The sequence below is a fragment of the Coregonus clupeaformis genome, chromosome 24 (assembly GCF_020615455.1).
Source record: "Coregonus clupeaformis isolate EN_2021a chromosome 24, ASM2061545v1, whole genome shotgun sequence".
Classification (NCBI taxonomy): domain Eukaryota; kingdom Metazoa; phylum Chordata; class Actinopteri; order Salmoniformes; family Salmonidae; genus Coregonus; species Coregonus clupeaformis.
Genome location: NC_059215.1, coordinates 53,405,415 through 53,421,690, shown reverse-complemented (window position 1 = coordinate 53,421,690; position 16,276 = coordinate 53,405,415). Strand labels below are relative to the sequence as shown.

Here is a 16,276-nt window from a genome sequence, read left to right as displayed (position 1 = left end):
TCTGCAGACCCACTGGATGAGGGAAACACTGTGAAAAAGAGTTTCACTCCATTTTTACACACACAATCATCACCCTCATAAGAGCTAAGTACTTTCTTGTCTCCTGCACTATCGGTGTGACTTATTGGACCACTTATATCAACTCACACTATCTAAAATCATCCTTCCTCATTAAGAAGAAACTTTGTTGCCAGGATATATGCACCATCATAACCCGATTCAGAGTTGAGATACACTACATGACCAAAAGTATGTGGACACCTGCTCCTCAAAATCTTGGGCATTAATATGGAGTTGGTCTCCCCTTTGCTGCTATAAAAGCCTCGACTCTTCTGGGAAAGATTTCCACTAGATGTTGGAACATTGCTGCGGGAACTTGCTTCCATTCAACCACAAGAGCATTAGCGACGTCGGGCACTGATGTTGGGCCATTAGGCCTGGCTCGCAGTAGGCGTTTCAATTCATCCCAAAGGTGTTCGATGGGGTTGAGGTCAGGGCTCTGTGCAGGCCAGTTAAGTTCTTCCACACTGATCTCGACAAACCATTTCTGTATGGACCTTGTATTGTCATGCTGAAACAAGAAAGGGCCTTCCCCAAACGGTTGCCACAAAGTTGGAAGCACAGAATTGTTTAGAATGTAATTGCATGCTGTAGCGTTAAGATTTCCCTTCACTGGAACTAAGGGGCCTAGCCCGAACCATGAAAAAGAGCCCCAGACCATTATTCCTCCTCCACCAAACTTTACAGTTGGCATTATGCATTCGGGCAGGTAGAGTTCTCCTAGCATCCGCCAAATCCAGATTTGTCCGTCGGACTGCCAGATGGAGAAGCGTGATTCATCACTCCAGAGAACACATATCCACTGCTCCAGAGTCCAATGGCGGCAAGCTTTACACATTTACATTTTAGTCATTTAGCAGACGCTCTTATCCAGAGCGACTTACAGTTAGTATACCACTCCAGCCAACACTTGGCATTGCGCATAGTGATCTTAGGCTTGTGTGCGGCTGCTCGGCCATCGAAACCCATATCATGAAGCTCCCAAAGAACAGTTATTGTGCTGACATTGCTTCCAGAGGCAGTTTGGAACTCGGAAGTGAGTGTTGCAACCGAGGACAGAAACACTTGCCAGTCCCATTCTGTGAGCTTGTGTGGCCTACCACTTCACAGCTGAGCTGTTGTTGCTCTTAGACGTTTCCACTTCACAATAAAAGCACTTACAGTTGACCAGGGCAGCTCTAGCAGGGCAGAAATTTGACGAACTGACTTGTTGGAAAGGTTGCATCCTATGACAGTGCCACGTTAAAAATCACTGAGCTCTTCAGTCTGGCCATTCTACTGCCAATGGGCCTCATTCACCAATATCTACCTAAGAATTTTCTAAACTTTGTTATTAATAAACTCCCTAAGAAAAGTCTACGTCGGATTCATGACATGTTCTTAAACAACAGAATTGTTCGCACCTGTGTTCTTAGGTTGATGAATCCCACGTCTTCGTAATTGAAAGCGTGTGCCAGTTGTTCCTAATTAGCATAAGAAAACGCCCCGCAAATTCCCATGACACTTCAGGGTCGTGTGCAAGAAAAGTTGGAGAACGTCCAAAAGACGCACAGACGGTGGTGGTCCACCGATCACCAAACGAAAAAGGAACTTAAGTAATTCTGAAATAGAAATGCTAAGGCAACAGGTAAATGCCAAACGAGGCATAATATTTAGTAGTGTTTCCAGTGGTTTAAAAGCCACCAACAAAACGGAGGCATTGAAGGAGATCACGGATTCCGTGAACTCTGTTTCTGGACAACGTCGCTCAATTGAAGATGTAAAAAAGAAATGTTTTGACTTAAAATCAGAGACTAAAAAATCCATTGCCAAACACAAGAGACATATGCTGACCACTGGAGGGTGCCATGCAGGCCTTGAGTTATCTGAGATTGACCAGCGCATCGGGGCCATAATTGGTGAGACGGCACTCTCAGGTGTGCCATCAGTGGAGCAACTGGACACTGACCAGGGCCCTATATCAACAGCTTCATATCCTCCAAGGCCATCTCCCACCAGTGAATCAGACGGTAAGCAAGTCTTTCTGAATGTATACAATTTCATGCCATAATTTAACTGAAAGCAACGGTGAAACCATTGGAAATGAATTTTACACCAGTTTGTCAAACCAAATGTGGGCCTATGTGACTGAATGAGTCCTCACCTGAATTCCTAGTTTATTCAGTTTGAAATCCTATTGCTTTTGCAGTAGGCCTATGTTGAACAAACTGAAACATCTAAAAAATAAAATCAGTGCACTGACTGTTTTACTTTCAGTATCGTTTTTGTTATTTACAGATCTCCAATCCAGACAACCCCTCTGAAGAGGAACCTGACACCATTCGGTCTTCCTGCAGTAGGCCTGCCTCTGTACTTACCGACAGGTCCCGTCCAACTGCACGTGTCATCTCCGATGCGGTCTTGAATAACCAGGAGCGGATTGCGCAAAGTCTCTGAAATCGCTTCTACTCTGGCCACAATATCAGAAACACTCAGACATAAACACACATTAAAAAATATAAAGAACGTCCACTGAAACCTGTGTCATTTCATGTGTTTAATTCGTGGTATTTAAAGGACAAAACAAATCAAACGAGAAATTATTTGTTGTCTGACTTCCACGCCAAATCGGTTGTCTGGTCCCAGCAATGGGTCAGGACGCACATCCTGGTGTGGTCGTGGAAGTGGAACACCACGCTTCATAGCGATGTTGTGTAACACAACTGTCAGCTTCCTGCTTCCCCTGTTTGTCTCCTGGCCTCTAGAGGTCAGCTGTGTTCCCCTTTGCCTTAGTTCTTCCTCATGTGTCCTAATTAGCTTATCCAGGTCACCTGTGCCTTGTTTCCCCCTTGTGTATTTTAGCTGTGTGTTTTCCCCTTGTTTCTCACTTGGTTATTGCGTCCTGACTGTGTGTCTCCTGCTTTGTCTCACCGTGTCTGTCCTAGTAAGTTTTTGAAGTTATCTTTAGTTTGTTTTTCTCCCTCGTGGAGTTGTTTTGTTTTGCCTCCTGTTTTGGAACATTAAATCTACTTGCCTGGAGTATTGCCTTGGGTGTTTCATTTGGGTCCTACAACATCTCCTCTGTGGCTAAGGGGTAGTACCCCCAGCTCTACACTTCTGAGACCGGAGTTCTAACCCGAATTGTGACAGAATAACCAAGTCAATCATGGACCCAGAAACACTCAGTTCCCAGGACCTGTTGGCGGTGATCATTCGACATGAGGCTTCTTTCCAGCGCCATGAAGCCGTTCTCAGCCGACAAGAGGAGCTGATGGCTAGACATTCTCAACTCCTGGCCGAAATGATGAGTTCCCTTCACCAGCTCTTTGAACGCCTCCTTGGTCCTCCCCCTTCCCCCCGGTCACCTCCCAGTGACGACAGGCCTTCTCGGTTGGTGGAGCCCCGACTACCACCTCCCAAGCCCTTTTCTGGGGATCCAAGCTCTTGCCAGGGTTTCCTCACCCAATGCTCCCTCACCTTCGAGCTCCAACCCTCAAGTTTTCCCACAGACCGTTCCAAGATTGCCTACCTCATTACCCTTCTTTCAGACAAGGCGCTCGCCTGGGCCTCTGCGGTGTGGCAGTCCCAGGAGGCCTGTTGTGACTCCCACGCTGCATTTGTAGAAGAGTTCAAGCGGGTGTTCGATCATCCTGTCAGTGGGCGGGAGGCTTCCAAGCGCCTACTGTCTCTCCGTCAGGGCCCCCGAAGCACGGCAGATTTTGCCATTGAGTTCCGAACCATAGCAGCAAGGAGCGGATGGAATGATGAAGCGCTGAGGGTCTGCTTTCAGGGGAGGGTTATCTGAGCCCCTTCAAGATGAGTTAGCCACCCGTGAACCAGCTGAAGATCTCGAGTCCCTCATAGCCTTGGCCATCCGCCTGGACAATCGTCTAAGAGAGCGGAGAACGGCTCGCCGTCAGGTGTCTCAGTCCCAAGTTCCTCTGAGCAGCTCTGTTTCTCCTGTTTGGACTCCGTCATTCAGAGCTGCCCCGGCTCCTGAACTGCCCCAGGATTCCCCGGAGAGCATGCAGTTAGGCCGTTCCAGGCTTTCTTCCAACGAAAGGGAACGTCGCATGAGGGAGCGTCGGTGCCTCTACGGCGGGGTTGCCGGCCACTTCCGCTCCACTTGCCCCCGAGCTCGGGAAACGCCTGTCCCCGCCCAGCTACAGGAGGGTTGTGATGGGGAAAATTAGAGCTCCTCCTACTAACGCGGTCCTAGCTATTCCAGCCACTCTGTCCTGGGAGGGCCACCAGCATCGGGTCCAGGCTATGATCGATTCCGGTGCCGCAGGTGATTTTATGGATGTAACCTTGGCTAAGGAACTTAAGATCCCTACCCAACTACTTCCTCAACCCCAGGCAGTTACAGCCTTAGATGGCAGACCTCTGGAACCAGGAAAAGTTACTGAGGCGACTCAGTCCCTGCGACTTACCATCTCTCAACACCAGCAGGAGGAGACCTTCTATCTCATTGACTCTCCCGAGTATCCTATTATCCTGGGTCACCCTTGGCTATGCAGACATAATCCCCAGATCGACTGGCCTACTGGCACCATTCTTAGCTGGGGTCCCACTTGCCAACTCACCTGCATGCTTCAGAGTTCCTCAGCCCCTAGTACCCAGTTTCAAGAGTCTGTTGACGTCTCCCGAGTCCCCAGTGTTTACCATCGGTTCAAGGCAGTGTTCAGCAAGGCCCGGGCTACTGCCTTACCGCCTCATCGCACTTATGACTGTGCCATTGATCTACTCCCTGGGTGCTGCCCTCCTAGAGGTCGGATCTTTTCCTTGTCCTCCCCGAGCACGCAGCTATGGACACCTACATTAAGGAGTCCTTGGCAGCCGGCCTCATCTATGCCTCTACTTCCCCGGCTGGGGCGGGCTTCTTTTTTGTTGAAAAGAAAGACGGGGGTCTGAGGCCTTGTATTGATTACCGGGGACTCAACAAGATCACGGTTCGGAATCGATACCCTCTTCCTCTCATGGCCACTGCTTTTGAGCTGCTTCAAGGGGCTTCCATTTTTACTAAGCTGGATCTCCGCAATGCTTACCATCTCGTGCGGATCCGGCCAGGAGACGAATGGAAGACGGCGTTCAACACGCCCACGGGACACTATGAATATCGGGTGATGCCGTTCGGGCTCACCAATGCCCCCCGCAGTATTCCAAGCCCTGATTAATGATGTTCTCCGGGATATGCTTAATCTGTTCGTCTTCGTGTACCTGGACGATATCCTCATCTTCTCGAGGTCACTGAAGGAACATGAGGGGCATGTTAGCCGGGTTCTCCAGAGGCTCCTTGACAATCACCTCTACGTTAAGCCTGAGAAGTGTGAATTTCATGTTTCTCAGACTCAGTTTCTCGGGTTTATTGTCACTCCCGGGCACCTAGAGATGGATCCCAAGAAGGTCAAGGCGGTCCACGATTGGCCCACACCTGCCACGGTCAAGGAGGTTCAACGGTTCATTGGCTTTTCTAACTTCTATCGGAAGTTCATCAAGAATTTCAGCTCGGTGGTAGCCCCCTTGACGACGCTTACCAAGGGAGGAGGGACCAAGATTCACTGGGGTCCGGAAGCAGCAGGGGCCTTCGAGGATCTCAAGCGCCGCTTCACTTCTGCTCCGATTCTGGGGACCCCTGACCCAGAGAGACCTTTCGTGGTGGAGGTGGACGCCTCAGAGGGGGGGGTGGGAGCCGTCCTGTCACAGAGGGGTGCGGATGGGAGATTACACCCTTGTGCCTTCATGTCTCGCCGCCTGTCTGAGGCCGAGCGCAACTACCACGTGGGGGATCTAGAGTTGCTTGCGGTAAAACTGGCCTTGGAAGAGTGGCGCCATTGGCTTGAGGGGGCTCAGCACCCTTTCCAGGTTCTCACAGACCACAAGAACCTGGAATATCTCCAACAGGCTAAGCGGATGAACCCTCGGCAAGCACGATGGTCCCTTTTCTTTAATCGATTCCAGTTCCTCCTGACTTACCGACCTGGCACCAAGAACGTCAAGCCGGATGCTCTGTCTCGAGTCTATTCTCCCGAGGTACAAGAGAAGCCCTTGGCATCGATTATTCCGAGGTCTAGGATCGTCGCACCTCTTCAGTGGGAACTAGAAAGAGGGGTACGAGAAGCTCTTGCCCATGAGCCCGATCCAGGCGGTGGTCCTGCCGGTCGCCTGTACGTTCCTCTCTCGGTTCGGGCCCGCGTCTTGCAGTGGGGTCATGAGTCGCCCTTGACATGCCATCCTGGCAGTGCTCGCACACTGGAGTTCCTCCGACGGCGGTTTTGGTGGCCGTCCATCAAGAAGGGACGTGCAGGTCTATGTTGAGGCCTGCCCTGTGTGCAACCAGGGAAAGTCGACACGCCAGCGACCCCCAGGGACTGCTCCATCCCTTACCTGTTCCTCGAAGGCCATGGTCACACCTTTCTCTGGACTTTGTTACGGGACTTCCTCTATCCCAGGGCAACACCGTCATCCTTGTGGTGGTAGACCGTTTCTCTAAGGCTGCCCGGTTTATTCCCCTGCCCAAGCTGCCCTCGGCTAAGGAGACTGCTGAGCTCCTCATGAACCATGTCTTCCGGATATTTGGCATTCCCCTGGACGTGGTCTCTGACCGAGGTCCCCAATTCTCGTCCCGGTTTTGGGGGCCTTCTGCAGGCTTATTGGGGCCACAGCCAGCCTATCGTCAGGATTCCATCCAGAGTCTAATGGCCAAACGGAACGGATTAATCAGGATCTGGAGACCACCCTGCGGTGTATGGCGGCCAGTAATCCCACGTCTTGGGCCACCTATATCATTTGGGCTGAATATGCCCACAACACCCTCCAGTCCTCAGCCACCGGATTGTCCCCCTTCGAATGCCAGTTCGGTTACAACCCTCCATTATTTCCAGAGGAAGAGGCGCAAGTTGGTGTTCCCTCGGCCCAGCGCTTTGTCCAACGCTGTAGGCGGACCTGGAAGAAGGCCAGGTGTACCCTCCTTCGGACCTCCCAGAGATACCAAAGTCAGGCTAATCGCCACCGCCGGACGGCCCCTAGTTTCCGAGCTGGTCAGAGAGTTTGGTTGGCCACTAAGAACTTGCCCCTCCGGGGTCGAATCCAAGAAGCTTTCCCAGAGATACATCGGCCCTTTCCGCATTGCTAGAAAGGTTAACCCTGTTTCGTATCGTTTAGTTCTGCCTCGCTCCCTTAGAGTTAACCCCACTTTCCATGTTTCACTCCTTAAACCTGTCTTGTCTTCTCCTTTTGCCCCCCCCACAGACCCCCGCCACCTCCCAGGATCATAGACGGCCAGCCAGCCTACACAGTCCGCCGGATACTGGACTCCCGGAGGGTCCAGAACTCTCTGCAGTATCTGGTGGACTGGGAGGGCTACGGGCCAGAGGAGCGCTCCTGGGTTCCAGCCAGGGACATCCTGGACCCAGGGTTGATCCGAGATTTTCGCACCCTGGGGCCAGGGTGTTCTGGAAGGAACGTCAGGAGTCGTTCCTAGAGGAGGGGGTCCTGTCAGCTTCCTGCTTCCCCTGTTTGTCTCCTGGCCTCTAGAGGTCAGCTGTGTTCCCCTTTGCCTTAGTTCTTCCTCATGTGTCCTAATTAGCTTATCCAGGTCACCTGTGCCTTGTTTCCCCTTGTGTATTTTAGCTGTGTGTTTTCCCCTTGTTTCTCACTTGGTTATTGCGTCCTGACTGTGTGTCTCCTGCTTTGTCTCACCGTGTCTGTCCTAGTAAGTTTTTGAAGTTATCTTTAGTTTGTTTTTCTCCCCTCGTGGAGTTGTTTTGTTTTGCCTCCTGTTTTGGAACATTAAATCTACTTGCCTGGAGTATTGCCTTGGGTGTTTCATTTGGGTCCTACAACATCTCCTCTGTGGCTAAGGGGTAGTACCCCCAGCTCTACACTTCTGAGACCGGAGTTCTAACCCGAATTGTGACAACAACAGGCCATGATTATTCTGCAAACCTAAAAACGGTGTAAAGATGGTCAAAAGCTAGAAAAATAAAATGAATTGTTGGAATTAGATTATTCTACAACATGTTCTCCATTTTTCAAACCTGAATAAAACGAGTAGTCCTACTCACCTTCTCTGGCTTGTAAAGCAGCTTCCCGCCTGCTGTGTCCCAACACAGCCAGCGTCCCCTTCAGAATACCAATGGTTCGCTCAATGGTGGAGCGGGTGCGTGCGTGCCTCTGGTTATAAGAGGCCTCTTGGTGCGTCTGAGGGTTTGTTAGTGGCGTCATTAGCCAGGGCATACCCCCGATCTCCTAATGAAACAAGTCATTAATGAAGAAACCCACTTTTTGAAACCAACAATTGGAATTTGAAATTACTGAACGATGCTTACCAATGAGCCATGCGTCTCCAGCAGCTCCTTGTTCCAGGCGCATTCCCACAGAACTGTCCTGCAAAATATAAGAGTCATGTGCACCTCCTGGGAAGCGGGAGACCACGTTCAAGAGATGGTTGTCGGAGTCGAAGATGACTTGTACATTGAGTGATATTGCTTGCAGTTGAGGTATGGGAATGGGTCTGGTGAGGGTGCCTTAATGCACACGTTAGTGCAGTCTATTGCCCCGATTACGTTGTGCAGACCCGCAATAGAGTTGAACCCTCTCTTGACCGGCAGCTGTTGTTGCGCTGTGTAGGGGAAGAAAATATATTGTGTGGCCAGTTGATTTATTCCATCCACAACTCGTGGGAGAGCGCGGCTGATGGATGCCTATGATATGCCCACCCCGTCTGCTAACTCCCGCTGAAATGTCCCAGTGGCTAAAAATTCCAAGGTGGAGAGTACCTGCACATGAGGTGGTACGGGATTGGACCGTTGGGTATGGCTTCGCAGCGCTGGCTCCAAAGTATCACACAGCTCCATTAAAACGTGTCTTGGAAGCCTAAACCGTCCGATCAAGTACTCGTCAGTCTCTGCAAATAAATCAACGTGATCCTCAAAGATGCGTTCCCTTCTCAGAGCACGCTCGGCAATGTCGTCATGCAGCAATAGATGTGCCATTTTGATAGCATGCCTGATGTGCAGAAACAGGCCCATTTTGGCCCTATAAATAGCGCGATCAATCACCACATAACACAGGATTTAATCAGCTTAATTGCTGATGTAAATTGCAGTGTTAGTGTTTCTTTGCATACTATGATTTTTTTTCAACAAATGATCAGAAATACATTACAGTAAAATACTATCATTGTAAACGACTGTAGAATTAAATGAAACGCGACCGGGAGACCCATGGGACGGCGCACAATTGGCCCAGCGTCGTCCAGGGTAGGGAGGGAATGGCCGGCAGGTAGCTCATTTGGTAGAGCATGGCGTTTGTAACGCCAGGGTTGTGGGTTCGATTCCCACGGGGGGCCAGTATGAAAAAAATAAAATAAATGTATGCACTCACTAACTGTAAGTCGCTCTGGATAAGAGCGTCTGCTAAATGACTAAAATGTAAATGAAATGTAGTAACCAATTATTTGGAGCAAACTGTCATCACTCAAGTGTGCGTGGATTTTGTTCTTAGCTAAACTAATCCAAGATGAGAAAACATTAGTGAATGTCAGAATCTTCGTAAAAAGTGCGTAAGTGGGGTTTAAGAATAATACATTACTTCGTAAGAATGGTTGGTGAATGAGGCCCAATGTTTGTCTATGGAGATTGGATGGCTGTGTGCCCGATTTTATACACCTGTCACCAATGGATGTGGCTGAAATAGCCGAATCCACTAATTGGAAGGGGTGTCCACATACTTTTGTATATTGTAGGTACGTGCAACTCAAGACTTTTGTGTAAATCATTCATTGGTGTCAATGGAAGACTTGTGCAAAAATTGGACCTAAGCATTCAGATTTCAAGTCTGAATACGGACGATAGTGATTACACATCCTGTAACCTCTAGTCCCACACCCTCTACGCTCAGTCTCTCAGCAGTAAGTACTCTTTGACCGACTCTGGTAAAGGCAGCTCTTTGACCGCGGTGGGGAGGAACCTCACCCCTAGGCTCTTTCTGATGGCACACCACGGGAGGGTGTGTAGTGTCGGTGCTTCAGCCACCATACTGGTCAGCTTGGCCAGGAGCTGGGGATCCTTACTGAGCTCCCTGGGTAAGGTACCGCCGACCCGGCGGATCTCAAACCCCCCCGCCGCCCTGCACAGCAGCTACAGACACTCCTTCCTCTTGCTCCGTCCCCAGGCCCCGGGCCAGAAGGGCCACCAGGCGAGAGATGGGCGTCTGGCCCTTCAGGTTAGTAACATGGACCTGGGCTCCATATTCTAACAGAACCCTCATGGTCCCTAGGTTACCCTTCATGGCGGCCCAGTTTAACCGAGTGCGTTGTTGTAATCGCGTGCGTTGGGGCCGGCCCCGCTCTCCAGCAGAGCCCTGACGCACTCTGGGTTGTCCTTGAAGGCGGCCCAGTGTGGCGGGGTGTCCTTTGTGCCGTCTAAGGCGTTGGGCTGGGCCCCTTACTCTAGGAAGACTTCCACGCAACCCCTTTCTGCTGCGTAGTGCAACGCCATGCAGTTGTAGCCATCCAGGGTATTCACCAAAGAAGACAGATTGGGGATGTCAATTACACTAAAATACAACGTTATTAGTCCTTTTGAGACAGGCAGAGAGAATGGTTTGTTTAACAATTGGAGGCATTACATAGTAACAAACAGCAGCTATTAAAGAGCTAAGTTCACAGATAATAAATTCACTATTTGGTGCTGTAATTCCGAGGAGGGATCCAAGTAGGAGGAGCAGGTTTGATTTTCAGAGGCCTGCAGCATGCACAAAAAAAACAGGATATTACTTCAGGATCTAACTTATTAACAAAAACAAAACATTACAAAGTACAGAAACTAGCTCAATTGGTAGCTAGCTCATTTCAGATGGATGAGAGAGAGTTAAAAACATACATACCTCTGCTCCTTTCTCCAACAACAGTTCGACACAGTCCTCATCAGGCACCATACAGGCACAGTGCAAGGGCTTTAGAGTAGCATGCATACGGTTCACGTCAGCTCCCTGATGGTAGAGTTCACGTCAGCTCCCTGATGGTAGAGGCATTTATGTAATTGTTGACAGATAACAGACACCATAAACAACAAGTCATATTCAATAACATCAGACAATCAGAATTGTGGCAGAGTTGAAAGATAGTTATGGAACTACGAAACGTTGACAAAATTACCAACGTGCAGAGATACTGTGTGGGGTTGAGGGAGTTATCTTTTCTACAATAAGGTAAACTCTGCGGCACCACCAATGAAATAAGTACAATGGTGTGAGTGTTAACCTTTCATCTCTACAGTTCTAAGACAAACCAACCTACCAACGGAAGGAGATCATCCACATTGTCGTGTGGGAAAGAGCGAATGGCAGCGATGGTGCGGCTGAGCCGCTCAGACAGGGAATATTTACTCTGAATAGATTGCATGATGTACCACATAGTGGAACTCATGTGGAGCTGAGGACCATGGCACCCGGGCTGGGGTGCACTGACACCACACCACAGTCTACAACACCTGGCTGGCCAAGTTGGAGTTTCAGATCTGAAAAAAAAGCCGAACTGTGTTGGAATTGATAATAGTAAAGAATTACAGGTGTTCACTTAGAAGATACATTTTTGGTTTGAGCTAGGTCTCTCTAGACAGATGAGTTGCCTTCTAGAATGTACCAATAGTCCAGCTAGAGGAGGCTGGTGGGAGGAAATATAGGAGGACGGGATCATTGTAATAGCTGGAATGGAATTAATGGAACGGTATTAAACAAATCAAACATTTGTAAACCACATGTTTGACTCCATTCCATGTATTCCATTTCAGCCATTACAATGAGCCCATCCTCATATAGGTCTGGGATTTCCGAGACTAAACTAGAACTACATTATATTCTAGCAGGTCAATTTGTGGGCTTTTATCAGAAACGTCTTATGCATCAAAGGGGAGGGCAACCCCCCTCTGGTCAATATGTAAATGTGATGTTGACTGACATTGACATACTGCACATCAAACAATAACAACCCCTGTAACCTTTCTGTTTTGATACCCTGCCTACACTCACTGAATGGCTACTGTACAAGACAGTTAGCATAATTTCCCAACCTGGCAAACGTTTTTCAAGCTTTAAATGTGCATCATTAGTAAAAAAAAAAGTAGAAACTTGGCAAAGTAACTAGATAGCTACCTTGTTAGGTTAACCTTGCAAGAAAACAACTTACTAGCCTGTTTACAAGCTGTTGCAACTCGTCGACTAGAAGCTAATGCCGACTAATACTTAGTGGCAAACTAGTTAGCTAACTTACTTGCATTAGCTAAGGTAGCGATAAATAAATAATATAGTTAAGCTATAGCTATCTAGCTAAATTCTTAAACATATTTGCAGTAGTTAACCCAAACACAAGCTAGGTAAACTAAATGTTGCGACCTCAGCAACAGCTAGATAACGTTAGATCTCTAACTTAATCGGTTGGCTGTTTTCCACTCTACTAGCTGACAGCTATAGCAGTTAAGATAACCATTATCATACATTTTAATGATTGTGATGAATATATAAAATATTCCTACAGCTTGAAATAAATTCAAGTTGCATCGTTATGTCGATATTTTGGGGCCCACAAACCGTTTATGGTCCAGTTTCAAGGAATGCCCTAACACCGTGTTCAATGCAACCTTGAAAAACACAGAGACGGTAGCGTCATTTTATTTGCTGCGAAAACATGCGACTGGGCAACACCCAAAACATCTACACAGGAATCTACTCTCACATTGAATTTTGTGTTTTTGTAATATTGTTGAGCATCTGGCATGTGTTCTTTTAATAGTAACAGCCTAAATGTAGTGCTGGCATTTATCACATACCACAGTAGCTATACTTCCTCTCGAAATATGGGCATCAGATGGCTCTGGGATGCACTTTAAAAACTGCACTCTGGCAGTGCCGTGTCAAATGCCTTACGTGATGCAGTCAGTGTTGCCAACTCCTCAGTAAGGAAAGTAGCTATTGGCTGTCCTAAAAGTCGCTAGAAGTCGCTAAATGACGTCATCACCTACTTTGCATAATTGGCCATGTGCATGTAATTGTAATGGAAGCTGTAGGAGAGAGGAATAATGTAGTGGGAGAGACAAAAAGTGAGTAAAAAAAACCCTACATTTACATCCCGCCCTGAATGTAAGCCAGGGTGGGATCAGCCAGCGGCGGCTTCCCGCATGCACGATTCATTTGCAGTCTGGACGGGGAGGGGTGAACATCTCCTGCTCTGACTGCAGCTGGGAGGGACTGCTGCGCGAGAACTGGGCCGCCTGTGAGTGCTTTGGGACGGGGCCCACAGGGGTGGGGCCCACGGCAGCACCCGTTGCTCGTTGAGAAGAGTAAGAACGATACGTGCTTTCACGTCAGAGTCTCCAAAAGTCTCCAATAACACCAGAAAAAGTTGCTAGATTTGTCGCTAGTTGCTTTTTTGAAAATGTGTTGCTAGAGGAGAAATAAACAATAAAAAATGAACAGTAAAGTTCCAAAAGAATAAAGACATTTAAAATGTCATATTATGTCTATACACAGTGTTGTACAAAGTACAAAAGGGAAAATTTACAATGGTTTTACAATGGTGGTTCTTCACTGGTTGCCCTTTTCTTGTGGCAACAAGTCACAAATCTTGCTGCTGTAACTGTGCACTGTGGTATTTCACAACGTCCCTTTTTCAGGACCCTGTCTTTCAAAGATCATTCGTAAAAATCCAATCTTCATTGTAAAGGGTTTAAACACTGTTTGCCATGCTTGTTCAATGAACCATAAACAATTAATGAACATGCACCTGTGGAACGGTCGTTAAGACACTAACAGTTTACAGACGGTAGGCAATTAAGGTCACAGTTATGAAAACTTAGGACCCTAAAGAGGCCTTTCTACTGACTCTGAAAAACACCAAAAGAAAGATGCCCAGGGTCCCTGCTCATCTGCGCGAACGTGCCTTAGGCATGCTGCAAGGAGGCATGAGGACTGCAGATGTGGCCAGGGCAATAAATTGCTATGTCCATACTGTGAGATGCCTAAGACAGTGCTACAGGGAGACAGGACGGACAGCTGATCGTCCTTGCAGTGGCAGACCACGTGTAACAACACCTGCACAGGATCGGTACATCCGAACGTCACACCTGCGGGACAGGTACAGGATGGCAACAACAACTGCCCCCAAAAACTATAGTACTTACAGTTTTGGCCATGCAACATAGCACAACGACAGGGGGTCATTTAGGAGTACAAAAGCTACAGAGACACCATGACGAGATCCTGAGGCCCATTGTCATACCATTTATCCGTCGCCATCACCTCATGTTTCAGCATGATAATGCACGGTGCAAGGATAAATTCCTGGAAGCTGAAAATGTCCCAGTTCTTCTATGGCCTGCATACTCACCAGACATTTCACCCATTGAGCATGTTTAGGATACTCTGGATCAACGTGTACGACAGCATGTTCCAGTTCCCACCAATGTCCAGCAACTTCGCACAGCCATTGAAATGGAGTGGGACAACATTCCACAGGCCACAATCAACGGCCTGATCAACTCTATGCGAAGGAGATGTGTTACGCTGCATGAGACAAATGGTGGTCACACCAGATACTGACTGGTTTTCTGATCCACGCCCCTACCTTTTTTTTAAGGTACTGTATCTATGACCAACAGATGCATATCTGTATTCCCAGTCATGTGAAATCCATAGATTAGGGCCTAATTTATTTATTTAAATTGACTGATTTGCTTATATGAACTGTAACTCAGTAAAATCTTTGAAATTGTTGCATGTTGCATTTATATTTTTGTTCAGTATAAGTATAGATGACAAACAAATGGCCTACCAAATGTCTGAAATTATAATATGGCCTACCAAATGTCTGAAATTATAAGCAGAAACCTCTAATTTAGGGGTGAAGGTAGCCTGAGCCAGTAGGCTATAAGGTCCAGTAAGGAGTATTTGCAAAACAAATTATTATGCTGGATCGAACTGCGCAGGTATCCTACAATCAGATGAAAACATCATCACACAACACTGGTGGTGTGTGAGATATGGCGTGCATGTAAATGTGGTGCAGTGGTACAATTTGGAGAGGACCCTGGGGGTCATGCCGATTTTCTTCAGCCGCCTAAGGAAGTGGAGGCGCTGTTGCGCCTTCTTGACCAGAGTGTTCTCTGCTTCCTGAAGTCAACAATCAACTCCTTTGTTTTGCTGACATTGAGGGAGAGGTTGTTGTCATGACACCACAATGCCAGTTCACTTACCTCCTCCCTATAGGCTGACTCGTTGTTGTTGGTTATTAGGGCTTAAGGCCGTCGTGTCGTCAGCAAACGTGATGGTGGAGTTGGTGTCGTGCGTGAACAGGGAGTACAGCAGGAGGCTGAGGAGGGCCCCTGTGTTAAGAGTCAGTGCGGAGGAGTCGTTGTTGCCAATCCTTACAGCCTGTGGTCTGCCCATCATGAAGTCCAGAATCCAAATGTAGAGGGTGGTGTCCAGACCCAGGGCCCTGAGCTTGGTGACGACAATAGTGTTGAATGCTGAACTGTTGAAAAGACAATTAAAGAGTGATTTGGTGCAGTGAACAAGTCACTTTGTGAATTTGTTGCACTCAGTCAATTGAAAATGTGTTTAGAGTTTGGAAAAATGAGCCATTTTGATGATATGTTTACATTCATGTGCTTAGAGTTGTGAAAGTGTAAAATAAGACCAACGAAAGAGAAGCAGCCAAGAAAAAGGACTTATCTCACTAATGACCCACTTCTTGGGCCCTATACTACCTCAAGGATAGGGTTTAAGGTATTTCCATTGATTCTTGATATCACTAGGTGCAAGAAACCAACTATGTTTAGTCCTCCATATGGCAGGATGCTGAGAGGACTGGAGAGACCATGGAAACAATAATGCCTAAGGTGTAGAGGCTAAAATTGACAATTTCGATGATCTGTTTAGATGTTTGTGCTTCTAGTTCTGAAAATGTACCACATAATTGCACCAAAGTGATTGAAAACAAACTGTAGTATTCAGGCAGGTAAAACAAATCTATATCTTGACTTCTGAAACATACTGCAGTATCATTGTTTGAGATGAGTCTGAATGTTCATCCCTTTCCCAGACACAAACCCTAATAATCAGATTGTTAATCATGGAACACACCATCATCACAGGTAAAATATTCCCTGGGGATTTCCTTTTCTCATTACACAAAGAACAATAAGGCTGCGGTGCATACAAGGAAACGATCCGGCAGCAT

General features: G+C 47.7%; 1 protein-coding gene and 2 long non-coding RNA genes across 3 annotated transcripts; 1 reads left to right on the top strand and 2 right to left on the bottom strand.

Annotated features, from left to right (window-relative positions):
• The first annotated feature begins 1,614 nt into the window (after positions 1 to 1,614).
• Positions 1,615 to 2,648, top strand: LOC121537389. The gene is made up of 2 exons (XR_005995062.2): positions 1,615 to 2,069; positions 2,338 to 2,648. It is a non-coding gene; the product is annotated as an uncharacterized LOC121537389 (long non-coding RNA).
• Positions 2,649 to 7,959: 5,311 nt separating this feature from the next.
• On the bottom strand, positions 7,960 to 8,425 carry LOC121537390. The gene is made up of 3 exons (XR_005995063.2): positions 8,370 to 8,425; positions 8,106 to 8,289; positions 7,960 to 7,986 (listed from the first exon to the last, which is right to left on the bottom strand). It is a non-coding gene; the product is annotated as an uncharacterized LOC121537390 (long non-coding RNA).
• Positions 8,426 to 9,938: 1,513 nt separating this feature from the next.
• asb8 (ankyrin repeat and SOCS box containing 8) lies at positions 9,939 to 11,470 on the bottom strand. The gene is given in 5 exon segments (XM_041845030.2): positions 9,939 to 10,193; positions 10,195 to 10,355; positions 10,358 to 10,569; positions 10,931 to 11,034; positions 11,342 to 11,470. Coding segments are annotated over 5 exon segments (861 nt in total).
• Between the last annotated feature and the right edge of the window lie 4,806 nt (positions 11,471 to 16,276).